This window comes from Alligator sinensis, unplaced genomic scaffold (assembly GCF_000455745.1).
Source record: "Alligator sinensis unplaced genomic scaffold, ASM45574v1 scaffold93_2, whole genome shotgun sequence".
Taxonomy (NCBI): domain Eukaryota; kingdom Metazoa; phylum Chordata; order Crocodylia; family Alligatoridae; genus Alligator; species Alligator sinensis.
Window position 1 is genome coordinate 3,165,725 of NW_005841854.1, and position 16,988 is coordinate 3,182,712.

The 16,988-nt window shown below is 42.3% G+C and overlaps 1 protein-coding gene across 17 annotated transcripts in view; it reads left to right on the top strand.

Moving 5' to 3' along the window:
- RYR2 (ryanodine receptor 2) overlaps positions 1 to 16,988 on the top strand; it is an 847,904-nt gene that overhangs the window by 564,678 nt on the left and 266,238 nt on the right. For all 17 annotated transcript variants that reach the window (XR_003095960.1, XM_025213656.1, XM_025213760.1 and 14 more), the window contains 4 exons: positions 6,852 to 7,653; positions 8,098 to 8,298; positions 9,423 to 9,528; positions 12,434 to 12,577. Coding sequence is in view for 16 of the 17 variants with exons in the window: in XM_025213656.1 (XP_025069441.1) it covers positions 6,852 to 7,653; positions 8,098 to 8,298; positions 9,423 to 9,528; positions 12,434 to 12,577 (1,253 nt within the window). In the remaining variant the exon portion in view is untranslated. The remainder of the gene's footprint in view (positions 1 to 6,851; positions 7,654 to 8,097; positions 8,299 to 9,422; positions 9,529 to 12,433; positions 12,578 to 16,988) is intronic.

A 16,988-nucleotide genomic window follows, 5' to 3' on the forward strand; every position in this document is an offset into this window, starting at 1 on the left:
AGAGGAAGCTCTGTGACCGCTCAGATTTTGCTGAGCGATCCTCCCACGAGATGTCTGGGTAATTGAAGTCACCCATGACAACCATGGTCCTGGAGCAAGCTGCCTCAGCCAGTTCCTGGGCAAACTTCTGGTCAAGCTCAGGACTTTGAGTGGGAGGTCTGTAGTAGACTCCCACCATTGTGTCCCCTGTGCCGTGTTCCCCATGGATTTTAACCCAGAGGGTCTCCAGCCGTCCACCCTGGTCGCCAATATCGGCTTGCAGGGATGTGTAGTTTTCCTTAACATAGAGAGCTACACCCCCGCCCCTTTTCTCTACACGATCCCTCCTGTACCGGGTATAGCCATCTATCCCCGTGGTCCAGTCATGGGTGGAGTCCCACCAGGTCTCCGTTATCCCTATGACATCGTAATTGTTTGCACTGAGCATGAGGATGAGCTCCTCCTGCTTATTCCCCAAGCTCCTGGCATTAGTGTATAGGCAGGCAAGTGCCCCCTAGGCAAGTCTGGCTGAGAAGAGCAAGAAGACTTGCCTTCTCAGCCAGGCAAGTCTGGCTGAGAAGAGCCTCCTCCCTTGGGGAGAGAGGTGGAGGCCATCTCTTCCCAGCAGCTCGCTGCCTCTCTCGCCAAAGAGCGGGCTGTGGTCATGAAAGCCAAAGCCTTCCTGACGACACCAGCGCTGCAGTCTTTGGTTGACCACATAGATCCTCCTGTCCCTTCTCAGCCCATAGCCTGAGACTGGGAGGATCGATGAGAACACTACCTGTGCCCCCAGACCCTTAAGCCCCGCTCCCAAATCCCTGTAGCGCCTCATGACCTGGCTGGGAGTGCTCCAAGCAGCGTCATTGGTGCCCACATGAATAAGGAGCATGGGATAGTGGTCTGTGGGTTTAAGGAGCTTTGGGATCCTCTCCGTAATGTCCCGGATGCGGGCCCCCGGGAAGCAGCAGACTTGCCGGGCTAAGGGGTCGGGGTGGCAGATTGGCCCCTCAGTCCCCCTCAGGAGGGAGTCTCCCACAACAAACACCTTACGTGATGGAGGGTCAAAAGATGACCCTCCATCAATTAGATTGTGAACATGGGAAATTTTAACAACTTTATAAATGTTCCATGTATAGAACCTAATTATAGGGGGGTTGTCTTAAATTCAGAGTCATCTCAGGTTCTGTTGAGTATGCTATATAGAACTAAAAACACTAGATTCTGACTTGAATTAGAGTCTCTTCTTATGAACCACATTATGATTGAGTTACTGATTTAGTGAACTGAGTTGAAGGGACAGCATTAATTAGAATTTAATTATATTTGAAGGTAAGTTATGTTTCCGAAAGTACCTTACTTCTGTGGATATCACTGTTAGCTAGTGGATGCAGCTAGTGGATGTTTCATTTTTCTCTTTGCATAGTATTTTGCAAAAGTGAGACATGTAGAAAGCTACTATGCTACTATGAGGTTATTTTGACTATTTCTTCATATTCTTGTACTTCTTTTTGGCTAAGTACAGACACTCAAACATCTTGAGGCTGAATCGAGTCAGTCTTTGCCAGGTTAGTTTAAACTACAGAGATTAAACTGAGAAACAACTGGACAGGCATTCACTTTTGATTCAGGAAACATAGCCGCATACCTGCAGTGGCTCGGGCCACAAGCCAAGGGGCACCAGAGCATGGCTCTCTGGCACGTAGCCAGTGTGGGCTTTGTGTTTGCTTCCTCTTCCTGCTGCCCCGAGGACTCTGGGATTTGCAGTCCAGACTCACAGCAGAAGAGCTCTGCAGAGTTGCTTATCACATTCCCTTCCTGCTTCCAGGTGTCTCTGGGATTTGTAGTCCACAGTTGCAGCCAGGAGTAAGTTTTTAGCAGGGCAGGATAGGGCAGCTCTGTACTTGGGAGAAAGGAAATATAACCCTCCTCCCCGGTCCCAGATCCCAGCTGGGGTTTGCTTGTGGGCGGGGGGCGTTCCCTGCCTCCTCCCAAACCCTTCTTTGCTAGAGCAGACAGTACAATCCTGCCTAGGGCAGGAAAGCATGTTGGGATGCTGAGGGACTGTGATTTCATAGTTTCATAGTTACAGGGTCGGAAGGGACCTAATAGATCTTCTAGCCCAACCCCCCGCCAGGGCGGGAGAACAACCCAAAAAAAAACACCCTAAAAACAAAAACGGGACTCAAATGAGTCCAGCCAGGTAAGTATCCAGCCTCTTCTTAAAGATCCCCAGGGTAGGGGCCAGCACCACCTCCCTTGGAAGTTGGTTCCAGCTCCTAGCCGCCCTAACTGTGAAGTAGTTTTTTCGGATGTCCAATCTGTACCTCCTCTCCATCAACTTGTGCCCATTACTCCTTGTTATGCCAGCGGGGGCTAGGGGAAACAGCGTCTCCCCCAAACCCTTCTGGTTCCCCCTAGTGAGTTTATAGACGGTCACCAGGTCCCCCCTCAGCCTTCTCTTGTGGAGGCTGAATAGGTTCAGGTCCCGCAGTCTCTCACTGTAGGGTCTGCCCTGTTGTCCCCGGATCATGCGGGTGGCCCTCCTCTGGACCCTCTCCATGTTGTCCACATCCCTCCTGAAATGGGGCGCACAGAACTGGACACAATACTCCAGCTGCGGCCTGACCAGCGTCGCATAGAGGGGGAGGATCACCTCCCTGGCTCTACTCGAGATGCACCTGTGGATGCACGACAAGGTCCGGTTAGCCCTGCCAACCATGACCTCGCATTGTCGGCCCATGTTCATCTTGGAGTCAATAATGACACCAAGATCCCTTTCCGCCTCCGTGCTCTCAAGTAGGGAGTTCCCCATCGTATAAGTGTGCTGCTGGTTCCTACTACCCAAGTGCAGCACCCTGCACTTGTCCGTATTGAAACACATCCTGTTCCTGTTTGCCCACCCCTGTAACCTATCCAGATCCTTCTGCAATCTCTCTCTCCCTGCTAGCGTGCTCACCTCCCCCCAAATTTTGGTGTCATCAGCGAATTTAAACAGGTTGCTTTCCACCCCAACATCAAGATCGCTGATGAAGAAATTGAACAGCGCAGGCCCCAGGACCGAGCCCTGGGGGACTCCACTACCCACCTCCCCCCAAGTCGAGTATGATCCATCCACCACCACCCTCTGAGTGCGACCCTTCAGCCAATCTGCAATCCATCTGACTGTGTAGGCATCTATGCCACAGTCGCCTAGTTTATTAATTAGGATGGGGTGAGAGACGGTGTCAAAGGCCTTGCTGAAGTCCAGAAAGACTACATCCACCGCGACACCTGCGTCCATGGCCTTTGTGACCTGATCATAAAAGGCAATCAGGTTGGTCTGACATGATCTCCCCCTAATAAATCCATGCTGATTGCCCCTGAGCATCATTTCTGATGCCGGCCCATCACAAATGTGCTCCTTGATGATCTTCTCAAAGAGTTTCCCCAGGATTGAGGGCCTATAGTTGCCCGGGCCCTCCCTTTTCCCTTTCTTGAAGATGGGGACCACATTAGCTACCTTCCAATCATCTGGCATCTGGCCCAAGCACCACGATCGCTCGTAGAGCCGTGCCAGGGGCCCTGCAATAACCCCAGCTAGCTCCCTCAGCACCCTGGGGTGGAGAGCATCCGGACCCGCTTTAATTTGAACCAGGAAGCGGTCTGGAACAGAAGTTTCATAAACCAGTTTGACTCAAATCAGTTAAGTCTGATACTGCATTCAACCAGGTTTATCTTAAACCAACTTCAGCCATTTTGAAACTGGCTTATGTGCACTGAACTTCTGTTCTGTTACAGGTTTAAACCAGTTTCTGATTACTTAAATCAGTTTATGTGTAACTTCTGTCCCTAGGCTTTGTGAACTACTTATTAATGAAATAACTGACAGTAGTGTATTTTACAGATTCTCAAGGCTAGAGTTCACCAGAATAGACTAACTTGGATATGACTATATTTTGAGTATATTACCTTGATATTTATGCATGGGATATGCTGAGTGAGAGTTATTGCATAGTGGTCCCTACCATAAAACAAATATCTTCAGTATGTTTAAGTAGATTTTTAAAAAATGCTCTGCTTCTTCCATGGCTATGAACAGTCTCAGATGGAGTGAAATGGACTTGGCTACACTGCACCAGGGAGCAGGTTTGGAGTTGGGGAAAGGGGTGTGATGACTTTCACATTCTGCCACAACACCCATATCTATACTAGCTGGGATTTGAGGACAAAGGAATGATGGAAGCAGAGTTAGGACAGCTATCTTTAACCATGTGGAACCTCCTTGCTTCTTCTTGGCATGGTAGGAAGGATTTAGACAGGGTAAAGATGTACCTTATAAATTAATTCAATCAGAGATGCATGAGCTTTCATGAGCTTGAGCTAACTTAATGAAATCCTCAGAAGAGCATAAGCTCTTGAAAGCTTATGCATCTTTGAGATGGTTAGTCTGTAAAGTGCATTCTACCTGACTTCAGATTAACACAGTTAACTACTTTCTTCTACTCAGGTAGGATTTAGCCTGATGCGTGATTAGCTCAATTTAAAATCAGATTGCATTATCAAAATAATTTTAAAATGGACAGATTAGAGTAAGAACTGGAGTGAACTAGAATTTCTTTAAATTTGCATTCTTCTTGTATTTCAAACCTACAAAGTTTTGCAAGATCTGTTACTTATCTCTTCACTGATATATGTTTTCTTTGTTTTTAATGAAAAGGGAAACTAAAAATAAAGCCCCTGATCTTCTGCAATACTAAAAAGACCCTATAACATAAAAGAAAAAATATATTTTATTAAAGGAAAATATCTAGTTCCATGATTTTAATGCTGTCAAGATCGAATTGTAACAAGTGTTTACAAATGTAATATATTCCTATGCAGTCTTTTGAGACCCAGACATGAGAAGCATTATTCTAACTGGGAGAGCACCACAGTAAAATTGTCTAAAAAATGAAAATTACAGTAATAAGAATAGCCCAAAACTTAAAATGACTAGTCAGCTTTCATTATCCAATCTGAAATGAAAAAGGAAATAATATAAACAAGGAAAATGAAATGTAGATTTAAAGCAAAATTCTTTCAATGTTCACTTATCTAAATTATTATTTCTTATGTAAATAAATACAGTAAATGAATAAATTCATTTGCTCCAGCTCCCAGTGAAGACAATTGGATTTCTATTCAAAGAATACCCAGACTTTCTTGAATACCATATGCTCCTAAATAAGACATGCACATTGTTTTGGGAAGGCAGAATGAAGAAAAAAAGATTTTTCCAGAGTTGCAGTTGAATCCTGATCAGTTAAAAACTACGATTTTAAACCTTGCACAGCTGCTGCCAAATTGGTGATTTAGTTGTGGGGGTGGGAAATCCAAGGAACTTCAGGTCTTGGTCCAAAATTTTTATGTCAACAGTGTCTTTCTAAAACTGCAGATTCAGGCCTGTGAAAGTCAGAAGTAAGAAACTTGAAGTTTAGAGCAGTGTTAGCATGCTCATTAGGGACAGAAGCCACACATAAACCAGTTTAAGTGATCAGAAACTGATTTAAACCTGTAACAGAACATACGTTCAGTGCACATAAGCCAGTTTCAAAATCGCCAAAGCTTCTTTAAGATAAACCTGGTTGAATGCAGTATCAGATTTAACTGATTTGGGTCAAACCAGTTTATACAACTTCTGTCCCAGACCCTATCCTGGTTTAACTTAAACCAGAGTATCCCAGCATGCTTTTCAGACCTGGCTGGGCTGTGCTGTCTGCTCCAGACAACAGTGCTGGCCCTACCCCTTTGTTCTCTAGCTGGAGCAGCAGCAAGGTGTGGCTGGACACTGGCTGGCATGGCCCCCGGGGGCAAAAGGAGCAGGGGAGGGGTCTTATTCCCCTCTCCCTCCCCTCTTCCACTGGGGGACCACATCCAGGGTCTGCTTGGCCAGGGTGTAGCAGCCCTTATTAGGCCCCTCCCATCTGCAGCCTGAAGCAAACAGAGAGGGAGGGGGATATAATCTCACCTTCCGTTCTCACTGACAGCCCGGGTCTGCCGGCCAGGGTGGAGCAGCGGAGCAGCCCATCAGTTATTTCCCTCCCTCCGCACTCCAGTGGCAGGGGAGGGAATATGGCCAAAGCCATCTGGCACAGCCCCACCTGCCCTGCCAGTGGCTGGAGCTGTGGAGCTGAGCCAAGCGGTATTGCTGAGAAGAGGTGGAAGGGCCAACTGGGACTGGGTCATGGGGACCAGGCCCTTCCCAGTAGGCTGCAGCTTGGGCAGGGGCTGCTTGGCCAGATTGATTCCAGCTTCCTGTGCCAAGGCTGGGCAGGGCTGTCATGGGGATGCAGCTGGCTGGGCATGGGAGCTGCAGCTCTGTGAAAGCCCAGCCCAGCAGCAGGAGACAGGAGTTTAATTCCCCCTCTACCCAGCTTCGCCTGAGGCACTGCCCCAGACAGTGTCTGGCTTCAGGGACAAGCCTGACAAGGGCTGCTTCACCCCTCCCACTCCAGGCACACTTTGGCTGGGGTCCCTAAAGGCCAGGGTGGGGGTTTAAACCCCTCTCCAATCATACCTAGCCTGTGGCGGGGAGGAGGCCTGGCCATGCCCCCATCAGCTTCCCTTCAGCCTTGTAGTTGCTGCTAAAGACAAGGAAGGGCTGCTCTAGTGCTCCCCGGCTTCTAGCCTGAGCCACTGTAGGTATGTTCCTGCATTTCCTGAATCTTTATTCACTTGCAAATCGGTTCAATCTTTTCAGGTTAGACTGACCTGCAAAGATTGAATCAATTCAGACTTTTTGAATGTCTGTCCCTAGCCTAGTAGAATTGTGTATGATGTTTGTCTCCTTTGTCCTGTTTTCTTAGTTATTATCCTGATATGGAACTTACTATATTTTCCCTTCTTCTCTCCAGGTCTATAGATATTTTAGAGTTGACAGAACAAGAGGAATTGCTGAAATTTCACTATCATGCTCTTCGATTGTATTCAGCTGTTTGTGCTTTAGGGAACAACCGGGTAGCACATGCTATGTGCAGCCATGTGGATGAATCTCAGCTCCTGTATGCCATTGAGAACAAATATATGCCAGGCTTGTTACGTACAGGCTATTATGACTTACTTATTGATATCCACCTCAACACCTATGCCACTGCCAGATTAATGATGAATAATGAATTTATTGTTCCGATGACAGATGAGACCAAGAGCATTACTCTGTTTCCTGATGAGAATAAAAAACATGGCCTCCCTGGTATAGGGCTCAGCACCTCCTTGCGGCCTAGGATGCAGTTCTCTTCTCCCAGCTTTGTAAGCATTAGCAGTGAGTGCTATCAATTTAGCCCTGAATTCCCTCTGGAAATCTTAAAGGCCAAAACTATAGAGATGCTGACTGAAGCTGTTCAAGAGGGCAGCCTCCATGTTAGAGATCCAGTAGGGGGTTCTACAGAGTTTCTTTTTGTCCCGCTCATCAAGCTTTTTTACACCCTGTTAATCATGGGAGTCTTCCATAATGGGGATCTGAAGCACATCTTGCAGTTGATTGAGCCCAGTGTTTTCAAAGAAGACATAAGCAAAGAGGATGAAAATGAAATGCCAGAGAAGGAGCTGACTACAGAGGAGCTAAAGCCAGAGGGAGGAGAGGAAGAAGCCAGAGGAGAGCAAGTGCCGAAGGAAGGGCTTCTTCAAATGAAACTTCCTGAACCTGTAAAATTGCAGGTAATGAGGTTTTACCATATCAATGGTTAGTCTAACTTATGTGACTATCTTAAACACTGTTGCAGGCAGCATATATCTATATTCCTTGTTTACACTGTGTTTTGAAATGTAATCGCTGTTATTTATATAATGTAGCATCGTCCTATCATAGTCCAATGGTAACAGGAGCATTTATGAAACCTTTTTGGAGCACCAACTGACCTAATTAAGGGTGTACATAGACAGTTATATTATACCTTATGCATGTTTAGTTTAACCCATAACTTCTAAAGAACATAACTAGCTGTATTACTACTGTGAAAGCATGAGCATATCATAGCTTACTTTCAGTCATCTGTTAATACAGGCATTACTTTTAACATAAATGGCCCATCCTTACCATGTTATTGGTTTCCTAAGAATATTTTATAAATTTGACTGTGTTTGTGGCTTGTGTTTCCCCAGATGTGTCACCTACTGCAATATCTGTGCGACTGCCAGATACGTCATCGGATAGAAGCCATTGTAGCATTTTCTGATGATTTTGTAGCTAAGCTTCAAGAAAATCAGCGCTTTCGTTACAATGAAGTTATGCAAGCCTTAAACATGTCTGCTGCACTGACAGCCAGAAAAACAAAAGAATTTCGGTCTCCACCTCAAGAGCAGGTAAACAGAAATTTATAATTAGTACTCCCCACTGTTCCATACTGTAAGAGTGGTGGTGGAGTCAAAGGAGGAATTTAGGAATCCAGTCCAGGGAAAGTGTGTCGTAGTGATCAGATTTTCATTTGGGTCTCAAGCTTTCCTGCATTGGGAAATCAGATTATTTTAGACCATGTTAACTTCTATTTAAAACTCTCAATACAGATAATGAGTTTCTTGCGTTAGCAATGATGATCTCTAGGTTCCGCACTGGAAATAATTATCACTGACTGACATGATTGTTAACATTCATACTGATGACACAGCGTGTTTGTTAATTTGTATTAGCTACTGTCCTTGCATGTTGCAGTCTCTCACCATAGACAAGCCCTTAGTGTGCATAGCCTTATTAGGCTTCTGCCTTTGTATTCATTGACCTTATAGGAATATATGCTTTCTTCTCAGAGGAAGTACTTTGTTAACAATAATATTTTGCATATGCAAATATTCTTCTTTCAGCTGAAGATATCAATGTGATACTGAGACACTTATTAACTGACACTTTATACTGCCATTTTTTGTAAATTTTATTCGCAGAAAAACAGATTCAGAGAGACCAGATAATTTGCCTGAAGTTGAAATGTTCATTACTGACACAGTTGAAATAAGAAATTAGGAGTACTTTAATACTCTACTCTGACCATTCATTGTTGTTATTATTCATTTTCCATTCTTATTACCATGTTTACTTGATTCTAAAATGACTTTGAATTTAAGATGATCCCACAATAATTTGATTTTAGACATGAAATTGAGTAAACATGGTAATTACCCTTTTTATCTCTTCTACTTAAGCATCAGATTTTTCCCCTTCAGAAAAGATAATTGCTATAATGCTTGGATTTTTCATAAATACATAAAGAATGGCTGTTATTAAAAATGTTTGATTCAGTGTTTCTTTTCTGCACAGTTTTATGGGCATAGTAAACAAAAAGATATCCAAAATATTCACATTTGGTGTAAGTCCTTTGAGTAGTATTTGGATTCCAGAACTTCCTGGCATTATATATTCTTTCCTACCCACCACAGGGTCCCTGAATAACTTCCCGAAAATCTAATTTCTTTTTCTGGTACTAATTCATTTTCAGATAAACATGCTTCTGAACTTTAAGGATGATAAAAGTGATTGTCCCTGCCCTGAGGAAATTCGAGATCAACTTCTTGATTTTCATGAAGACCTAATGACACACTGTGGTAAGCTCTGTTTTTGTAACCTCTCATTTCTGAAATTGTATTAGACAAATAAAACAACTTTAGCAAAGGCACTTGATAGGTTACTGTTTATCATAAACAGACAGATAGAAAGTCAGATAATACAAAATACATTTCTTAGTCATGATACAAGTGAAACTCTCTCCTCTGATCAGAGTACAAGGAAATAAATCATATTTTATTTCAAAAGGGGAAAGGTTCCCTTCATATAAATGAACTCTACTCAAACTACTCAAAGAATAGTAAATTAAATGTAGCTCACTAGCTTTTTGAGAAAACTACTCCAGACCTGTGGCAAGACTAGCAGTTGCTGCTCCTCTGTTACCTTCCCACCCCTTCACTGTGGGAACCCACCCTGTAGGTTCTAGTTAATCATTAGGTGACTCTTGTCATATCAAATTAACTGTGTTCATACTAACCACAATAAAAGGGCAGCTATGACTTCAGTTGTTCATCCTCACCTGACCTCTTGGAGAGGGTTTTATTTGAAGAAAGTGAAAGGAAAAAGGGTGCTTTGGCGGAATCAAAATGGGCAAGTAAAATTCTTAAATCCCAAGTCTTGCTTCAGGTAATAATGAAAAGTTTAACTGATCTTCTGATATTTAAATGCTTCAAATTTAAATGCAAATAAGTGCAAAATAAACAGAACAAAAGTTAAAAAGCAGAATCTTTTTGCACATTTAAATTTATAACCATGGACATTACAGATGCAACTAACATTTTTGTTTGCAGAGCTGAAATATTTAAATTTTGCTCTAGTCATCTTGGAGCTAGCAAGATAATGCTGCAGACAGCACTTCATTAGTTTCAAATTATGGATGCCCCTTGCTCTGTCCAAGTCACATATTGAACACAAAAAAAATTAGCCACTTCATCTATAAAAGGAGCCACCTGCTAATAATTAACAGATGGAGGTATTGATTGAGCTGCTTCACTCTTATATTCTCTCTTAATTAGAAGGAGGATGCTGGTGCTGACATATATGATTATGCTTTTTGCTTAACTAGGACCCTCACCTAGCCCAGAGGAAACTGTCCTGAACCTGTCAGTATGGTATGGAGTTCCTTCCAGTCTGGGGTCTGAAGTTAACCAGAAGCACCTCAAAAAGGACTTCTCTCTTATTATTCTGACATTTCTTCCCCCTTTGAATGAGGGGAAAAAAGCTTTGATAAAATGAGCTGTCAGGTGGCAGGAAGTAAAACTGAAATTAAAGAATTGACAATTGATTTGGGCTTTCTTCTCTGTTCTCTCATTTTCCTGGTTGACTTCTGTAGCTTTCTCATTCCTTTTCACTATCAATGTCTTATCTCAGAAGCATTCTGTTCAGGTTTTTTTTCACTCCCCTCCTTTGTGTAAAATTTGGAGTTTGCTTCAGTTTGAGGAAGCCAGAAGTGTCTCCATAATCCAGTGTCTCCATCAGCTTTCTTGCTGTCAAACAGCTTGAAAAGTGCCTATTCAGAGGCTAGAAGAGGCATAATAAAGACAGAGCACATGAACTTATATATTCACAGCACAGTTATTGCAGAAGAACAGACCATTGACTATGCATCTCTAAGGGCTGCAATTAGCTAGTCAGCTCTTCAGAATGTGGAGCTTCTCATATTGTACATAGGTTGAGAAATAACCACATTGATATTCTGCAAATTGGACAACTGGAACCGCAGAGCTGGGAATTGCGCAACTGGGGGAAACTGACATTTTTGCATCAGTAACTCTACAGCACCTCTCCATGCTAATTACTGAAATATTTCAATTTCATTATTGCTAATTACTTTGGTTGGAGAGATTTCTATGCAATATCACTTTGTATAAAATTGAAAGCTATTGATGATTCATTTTTAGTTCGCTGTTGATTTTCCCTCAGGGCAAAGTACAATAAAACGGTCTCTAAAGAGAACTGGAACCAAACCTGGATCCATTTCCAAATGGATGAATACAAAAAATCCAAACAAAAAAAACGGGATTTTCCCATGAACAAGAGCAAAAGATTTAATAGTATTACCAGATCTGAGGTAGAAATACGCTGTAGAAGAGACGTTTATGTTAAAAACTCAGATTAAAACTGAATTAAAAAAAATTAAATAGATTTCATAGACATTAGGGCTGGAAGGGACCTTGGGAGATCTTTGAGTCTAGCCCCTTGCCCCAGGAGCAGGATGTCAGCAGGGATCCTAGGATCCCAGCAAGATAAAATGAAAGTGGCCTTTTTATTTTAAACTCATAGAGTTGTGAGGCAACAATATTAATGATGGTCTTGAAACAAAACGATGGTTTCAGTTTCATTATTACTTATTTGGAGCAATACAAATGAAAAACAAGTCTTACATCAGTATAAGATATGCGTTTATACAGTTTTATTTCTTTATAATTCAATATATCATGTACCACAGCTTTATGAAAATGGTCAATTCAATTTTGTTGTGACAGAGTATCAGAAAGTATCAGTAGTTTCACTTCGGTATTGTTTTTCATCTAAAGGTTTGAAAGCACTGAAATATCAGCTAAGATGCGAAATCATCTGGGAGGCTGACAAGTATTTTTCCTATTTTCAAAATAATGAGAATAAAGTTACATGGAAGCTAAGGGAGTTGGGTGTCTAAATACCTATCTGAATCTGGCTGTAGATGACTAACTTGCATTTATCCAGTATGTAAACAACAGAGCCAGGTATTGTAGGATTCCTAAGCCCCAGATCTGAACTGTAACCTTTAAACTGTACTGCCAAAAAGAGCATTTGAGGGAATAGTAAATTTTGGTTTGTTTGTAGTGCACTTAGCTAACAAAGCAAGACAGAACCCATCAGTTTGATTATATTTGCACATTTGGACAAGAAGCGTAGCTCTAATTTGTTTAATTCATTGAATGATTCAGTATTCATTATTTCCAGGAATTGAACTAGATGAAGATGGAGCCCTGGATGGAAGTAGTGATTTAACCATCAGAGGTCGTCTATTGTACTTAGTCGAAAAAATGACATACCTGAAGAAGAAACAAACTGAGAAACCCACTGATAATCATTCTAAAAAACCCTGTAAGTAAATGTTAAATCAACATCTAGTGTAACCTGGCTCTGGAAGGAGAGAGGGAAGTACTAACAGCTCTTCATATATAATCTGCCAGAACAACTTGGATTTTTAGGGAAGCATCTGTGCACCTTTAAGCTGATGGCTCTAACTCAAAGCAGTTTTAGCTGGAGTTTTCAGCACGTGTAATAACTCCCAATGGTATCTGTCAGCACATTTCTTACACTGGCTGTTACAAGTTTATTGTTATTTAACATGCTGATCACAAGCATCCATCTTAGATTTACTAAGAACAAATTGTGTCAAACAAACTGATGTATAGTGCCCGTCTTTAAGAAAGGGAAGAAGGAGGATCAAAGGAACTACAGACCAGTTAGCTTGACTTCTATATCCAGAAAAATCATGGAGCAGGCTCTCAAGGAATAATTGTGAAGCAGCTAGAGGAGAACAAGATGATCAGGAACAGCCAGCATGGATTTACCAAGAGCAAGTCAGGCCTGACCAACCTAATTTCCTTCCATAAGGTGATAGGCTCAGTGGATGAGGAGAGAGCAGTGGATGTGATATACTTTGATTGTAGCAAGCTTTTTGACCCTTCTTAACAAGCTAGGTGGAAATACAAGCTAAGTGGAAGCAATGTAAGGTGGACAAACAACTAGTTGAATCACCAGTAGCTCAATGTAAAGTGGACCAGGCACTGCCCATCTGGCCTACCAGAGAAAAACCTTGGACACCAGTGCTCTGGAGGGCAGGGTTCAGCTCCGGAATGACCTGGGTAGACTGAAAAAATGGTCCTCAGTCAATCAGATGGGGATCAAGAAGGACAAGTGCAAAGTCCTGCACTTGAGACAGAATAACTAAGGGAGGATTTGATAACAGTTTTCAAATACCTGAAGGATGATTATAGAGAGAGGTTTTTTCCTCTGTGGCTGTAGGGGACAAGACAAGAGTAATGTCCTCAAGTGGCAGCAGAGTAAATTTAGGTAAGAGATTAGGAGGAGTTTTTTGAGTATGAGGGTGATTAAACATTGGAACAGGCTACCTAGGGAAATGTAGAATCTCCATCCTTGGAAGTTTTCAAGAGCAGGTTAGACAGACATGTGGCTGAGATGGTTTATTCAGGGATGATCCTGCAGGGGACTGGATTTGATAACTTTGTGAGGTCCCTTTCAGTCCTACTTTCCTATGATCCTATGAACTTGATTTCTTCTGATAAACTAAGTAGTTGAGTGGATGGAGAGAATGCTGTGGATATAGTAAATCTGGAATTCAGCAAAGTTTTTGACAAGGTCCCACATGGCAGTCTCATAAACAAATTGGAGAAATGTTGTCTAGAAAAACCTCAATAAGGTAGAGTGGCGGGCGGGTCAGTACTTGCAAGGAAAGGGTAATTATAAATGGATCCGTGTCAGAATGACAGGAGGTTTTGTCTGAAGTCCCACAAAAGCCTGTCCCTGGCCCAGTGCTGTTCAGTCTGTTTATTAATGATTCAGATAGTGACATAAAAAAAATTTTTGAGCAAGATTGCAGATGACATAAAACTAAGAAGGATTTTGAACATGGAGGATGGGAGGGCACTTCAGAAGGATCTCAATAGATTAGAAATCTCAGTTGGAACTTAACAGGATGGAGTTTAGTCTTGAAAAATACAAGGTGCTACAATTTTGGGAAGAATAAAATGGGTGACAGCTGGCTGCATGGTAGCACTGTGGAAAAAGATCTGGGAATCCTGATAGATCATAGACTCAGTATGAGTCTGCAATGTTAGGCAGCTGCACAAAAGGCAAATGCAGTTTTGGAATTCATTGGGTACAAGACACAGGAAGTGATAGTACCTCTAGTCAGCACTGGTCAGACCTCATCTAGAGTATTATGTGCAAGGTTCACAGAGATTTCTGTGGGCATATCTTTGCAAGTGGGGTATTCTGACTTTCCCCACTTCCAGATATGTGCTCCAGAGATTCTGGGGCATGCTTCTGGAAGCAGTGAAAGTAGAAAGACTCCAGTGCAGTGCATGGTCCCAGGATCTCATCTAGAGTATTGTGTGAAGTTTGGGGCTTCACATTTTTAAAAGGATGTGGAAAAGTTAGGGAGGGTCCAGAGGCAGGTGACAAAAATGATAAAGGACTTGGAAGGCAAGTCATATGAGCAGAGGAAATAGGTATGTTTAGCTTGCAGAAAAGGCACTTCATAGGGGACACATCAACAGTCTTCAGATTGGATACTATAAAGAAGAGGGAAAACACTTTTTCTCTCTTGCTACAGCATGTAGCCCAATGGATTGACGTTGCAGCAAAGTAGGTTTAGATTGGATATCAGGAAAAACATCTGCACTGCAGAACAGTAAGGCAGTGGAATAGACAGCCTAAGGAAGTTGTGAATTTCCCATTCAAGAGGTTGGACAGGGATTGGTCCAGGATGATTTAGAAGAAACTGCCTATGCTCTACTATGGGTATCTCCCATGCTTTTGGGCTTTACTGGTTGCCATGTAGGGCCAGGAAGGATTGTTTTTCCTCTCTTGCTGCTCAGGGTTTGTTTGTTTGTTTTTTAAGTCTTCCTCAGAACCATTGGATTGGTTGCAGCCAAAGTTGGGGATTGTGACCAGGGTATGCTAATGTGCTCGCTGGGACTTCAACCTGGGTTTTCCTAGCTAGAGGATTTTGCCGCTCTGCTCAGAGTCAGACTGATTGCCATATTTAGCATCAGGAATAAATTTTACCCCATGGTTAGATTGGTATGGACTATGGAGTTTTTGTCGTCTTCTCTAGAAGTGGGCATGGTCCTCTTTCTTGGATCTCTTGAGTGTATTTTAACAACATTGCAGCAGCAGGATGTTACTAGGTTAGGGTGTTATGTTTTGTGGCTTTTATCAGGGTTGACTCTGTAGGTCTGGTAAGAAATTAGATAGTGGATTTCCATAGGATGTTTTGGATAGGGTTGATCCTACATTAGGTAAGGGGTTGGACTTGATGACCTCTGGATGTCCCTTCCAGCTGTACTTCTCTATGATTCTGTGCTAAGTCTCTATCCATGATAACTTCAGAAGCAGTCTAGCCATCATAACAGAACTTTGCATCAGCTAATTTAACTTGGTTTTTAGCCTCAAATGAGCCCCTTCTACTGTGGCTATGCTGCTTGTGTAACTGAGCTAGCTTGCTTAGATCTATCTTGGACAACACTACATTGTTCTGCTGTTAAATGCTGACCAAGCAGCTGGGATGTAGCATGACAGGTGCTACAGTGTAGACAAGCGGACAATTTATTCATGCAGCTTCATACCACAAACAGGGGAAATGTTACGTTTTGTTCCTTTTATCCTTTTTTTCCAATCATATCTGATGTGTTAGTCAAAACATACCAATTGTTTATAAAAACAAACAGAGATGCTGTTCAAAAGGAATATTAGAGGTCATAACAGCTTAAACTGTGATATCTGGACTGAATAATTAGATAATTAATATAGAGTACTTTAGTATTTTGTTTCTGGACTTTTTTTTCTTCTGGACATACAGACTATTACTATTTTCCTCCCCCCGTGCTTGATTCAAACTCACTTTTCTATAAAATCTGATAAAATAATTTCCTCCTGGTGAATATTATAATTTAACCAAATCTCTATCATTCCCATATAAGCCTTTTTTAATCTCTGTACACAGATTCTGAAGGCTATGATTTTGTTTGCACATACTTTATATCAACCATGTTTTCTACAACTGCTGGCTACTTATAAGGCAATGAACTAACTGGCAAGAGAAATACTCAATTTCCCCATCACATTCTTGATAGCATAGCATTCTTATGGCATTGCAGCAATTACTTAGATAAAAAAAAAAAGTAATAGTGAGGAAATAAAGTATTTAGCTTGCCCGAATACAATTTGGCATGTGGAAACAAAGGAAAGGTACTGCAGTATATAATGAGCAAAATTCTCACACATCTTCCGTGGTATCTGTAGCACAATATTAACCTTCTGACATGAGCAAAATACTAACATTCATCCATTATCAGCCATTATACTGCTTTCCTTGGTTAGTTCATCAGAAACTTCATTTGTAAAAAGTGATTGCAGTTTTTCTTTTTTCATGAGAAATGCTTAAATATAAACAATAGGGAACAATTCTGAGCCATTTGGAATAGGGGTGCACCAATAGAGAATTTTTGGGCTGATACTAATGGCTGATTTTTTAATGAGTCATATCAGCCGATACTGATCTGATTCTGATATGCAGCCAGGCAGTGTGGAGAGTGGCATCTGGCTAGTAAGTCTGTTGTGGGGTAAGGGGTGTGGGGGGGGGAAGATCGAGGTTCCCGCAGTGAGGGATGGAGTGGGGTAGGGACAGGTGTTGCACACCCAGGATGGAACAGGGAATGGAGCCACAAGTGGCTAGTTGCAAAGGGGGGGTTGGGGGGAGAGGTGG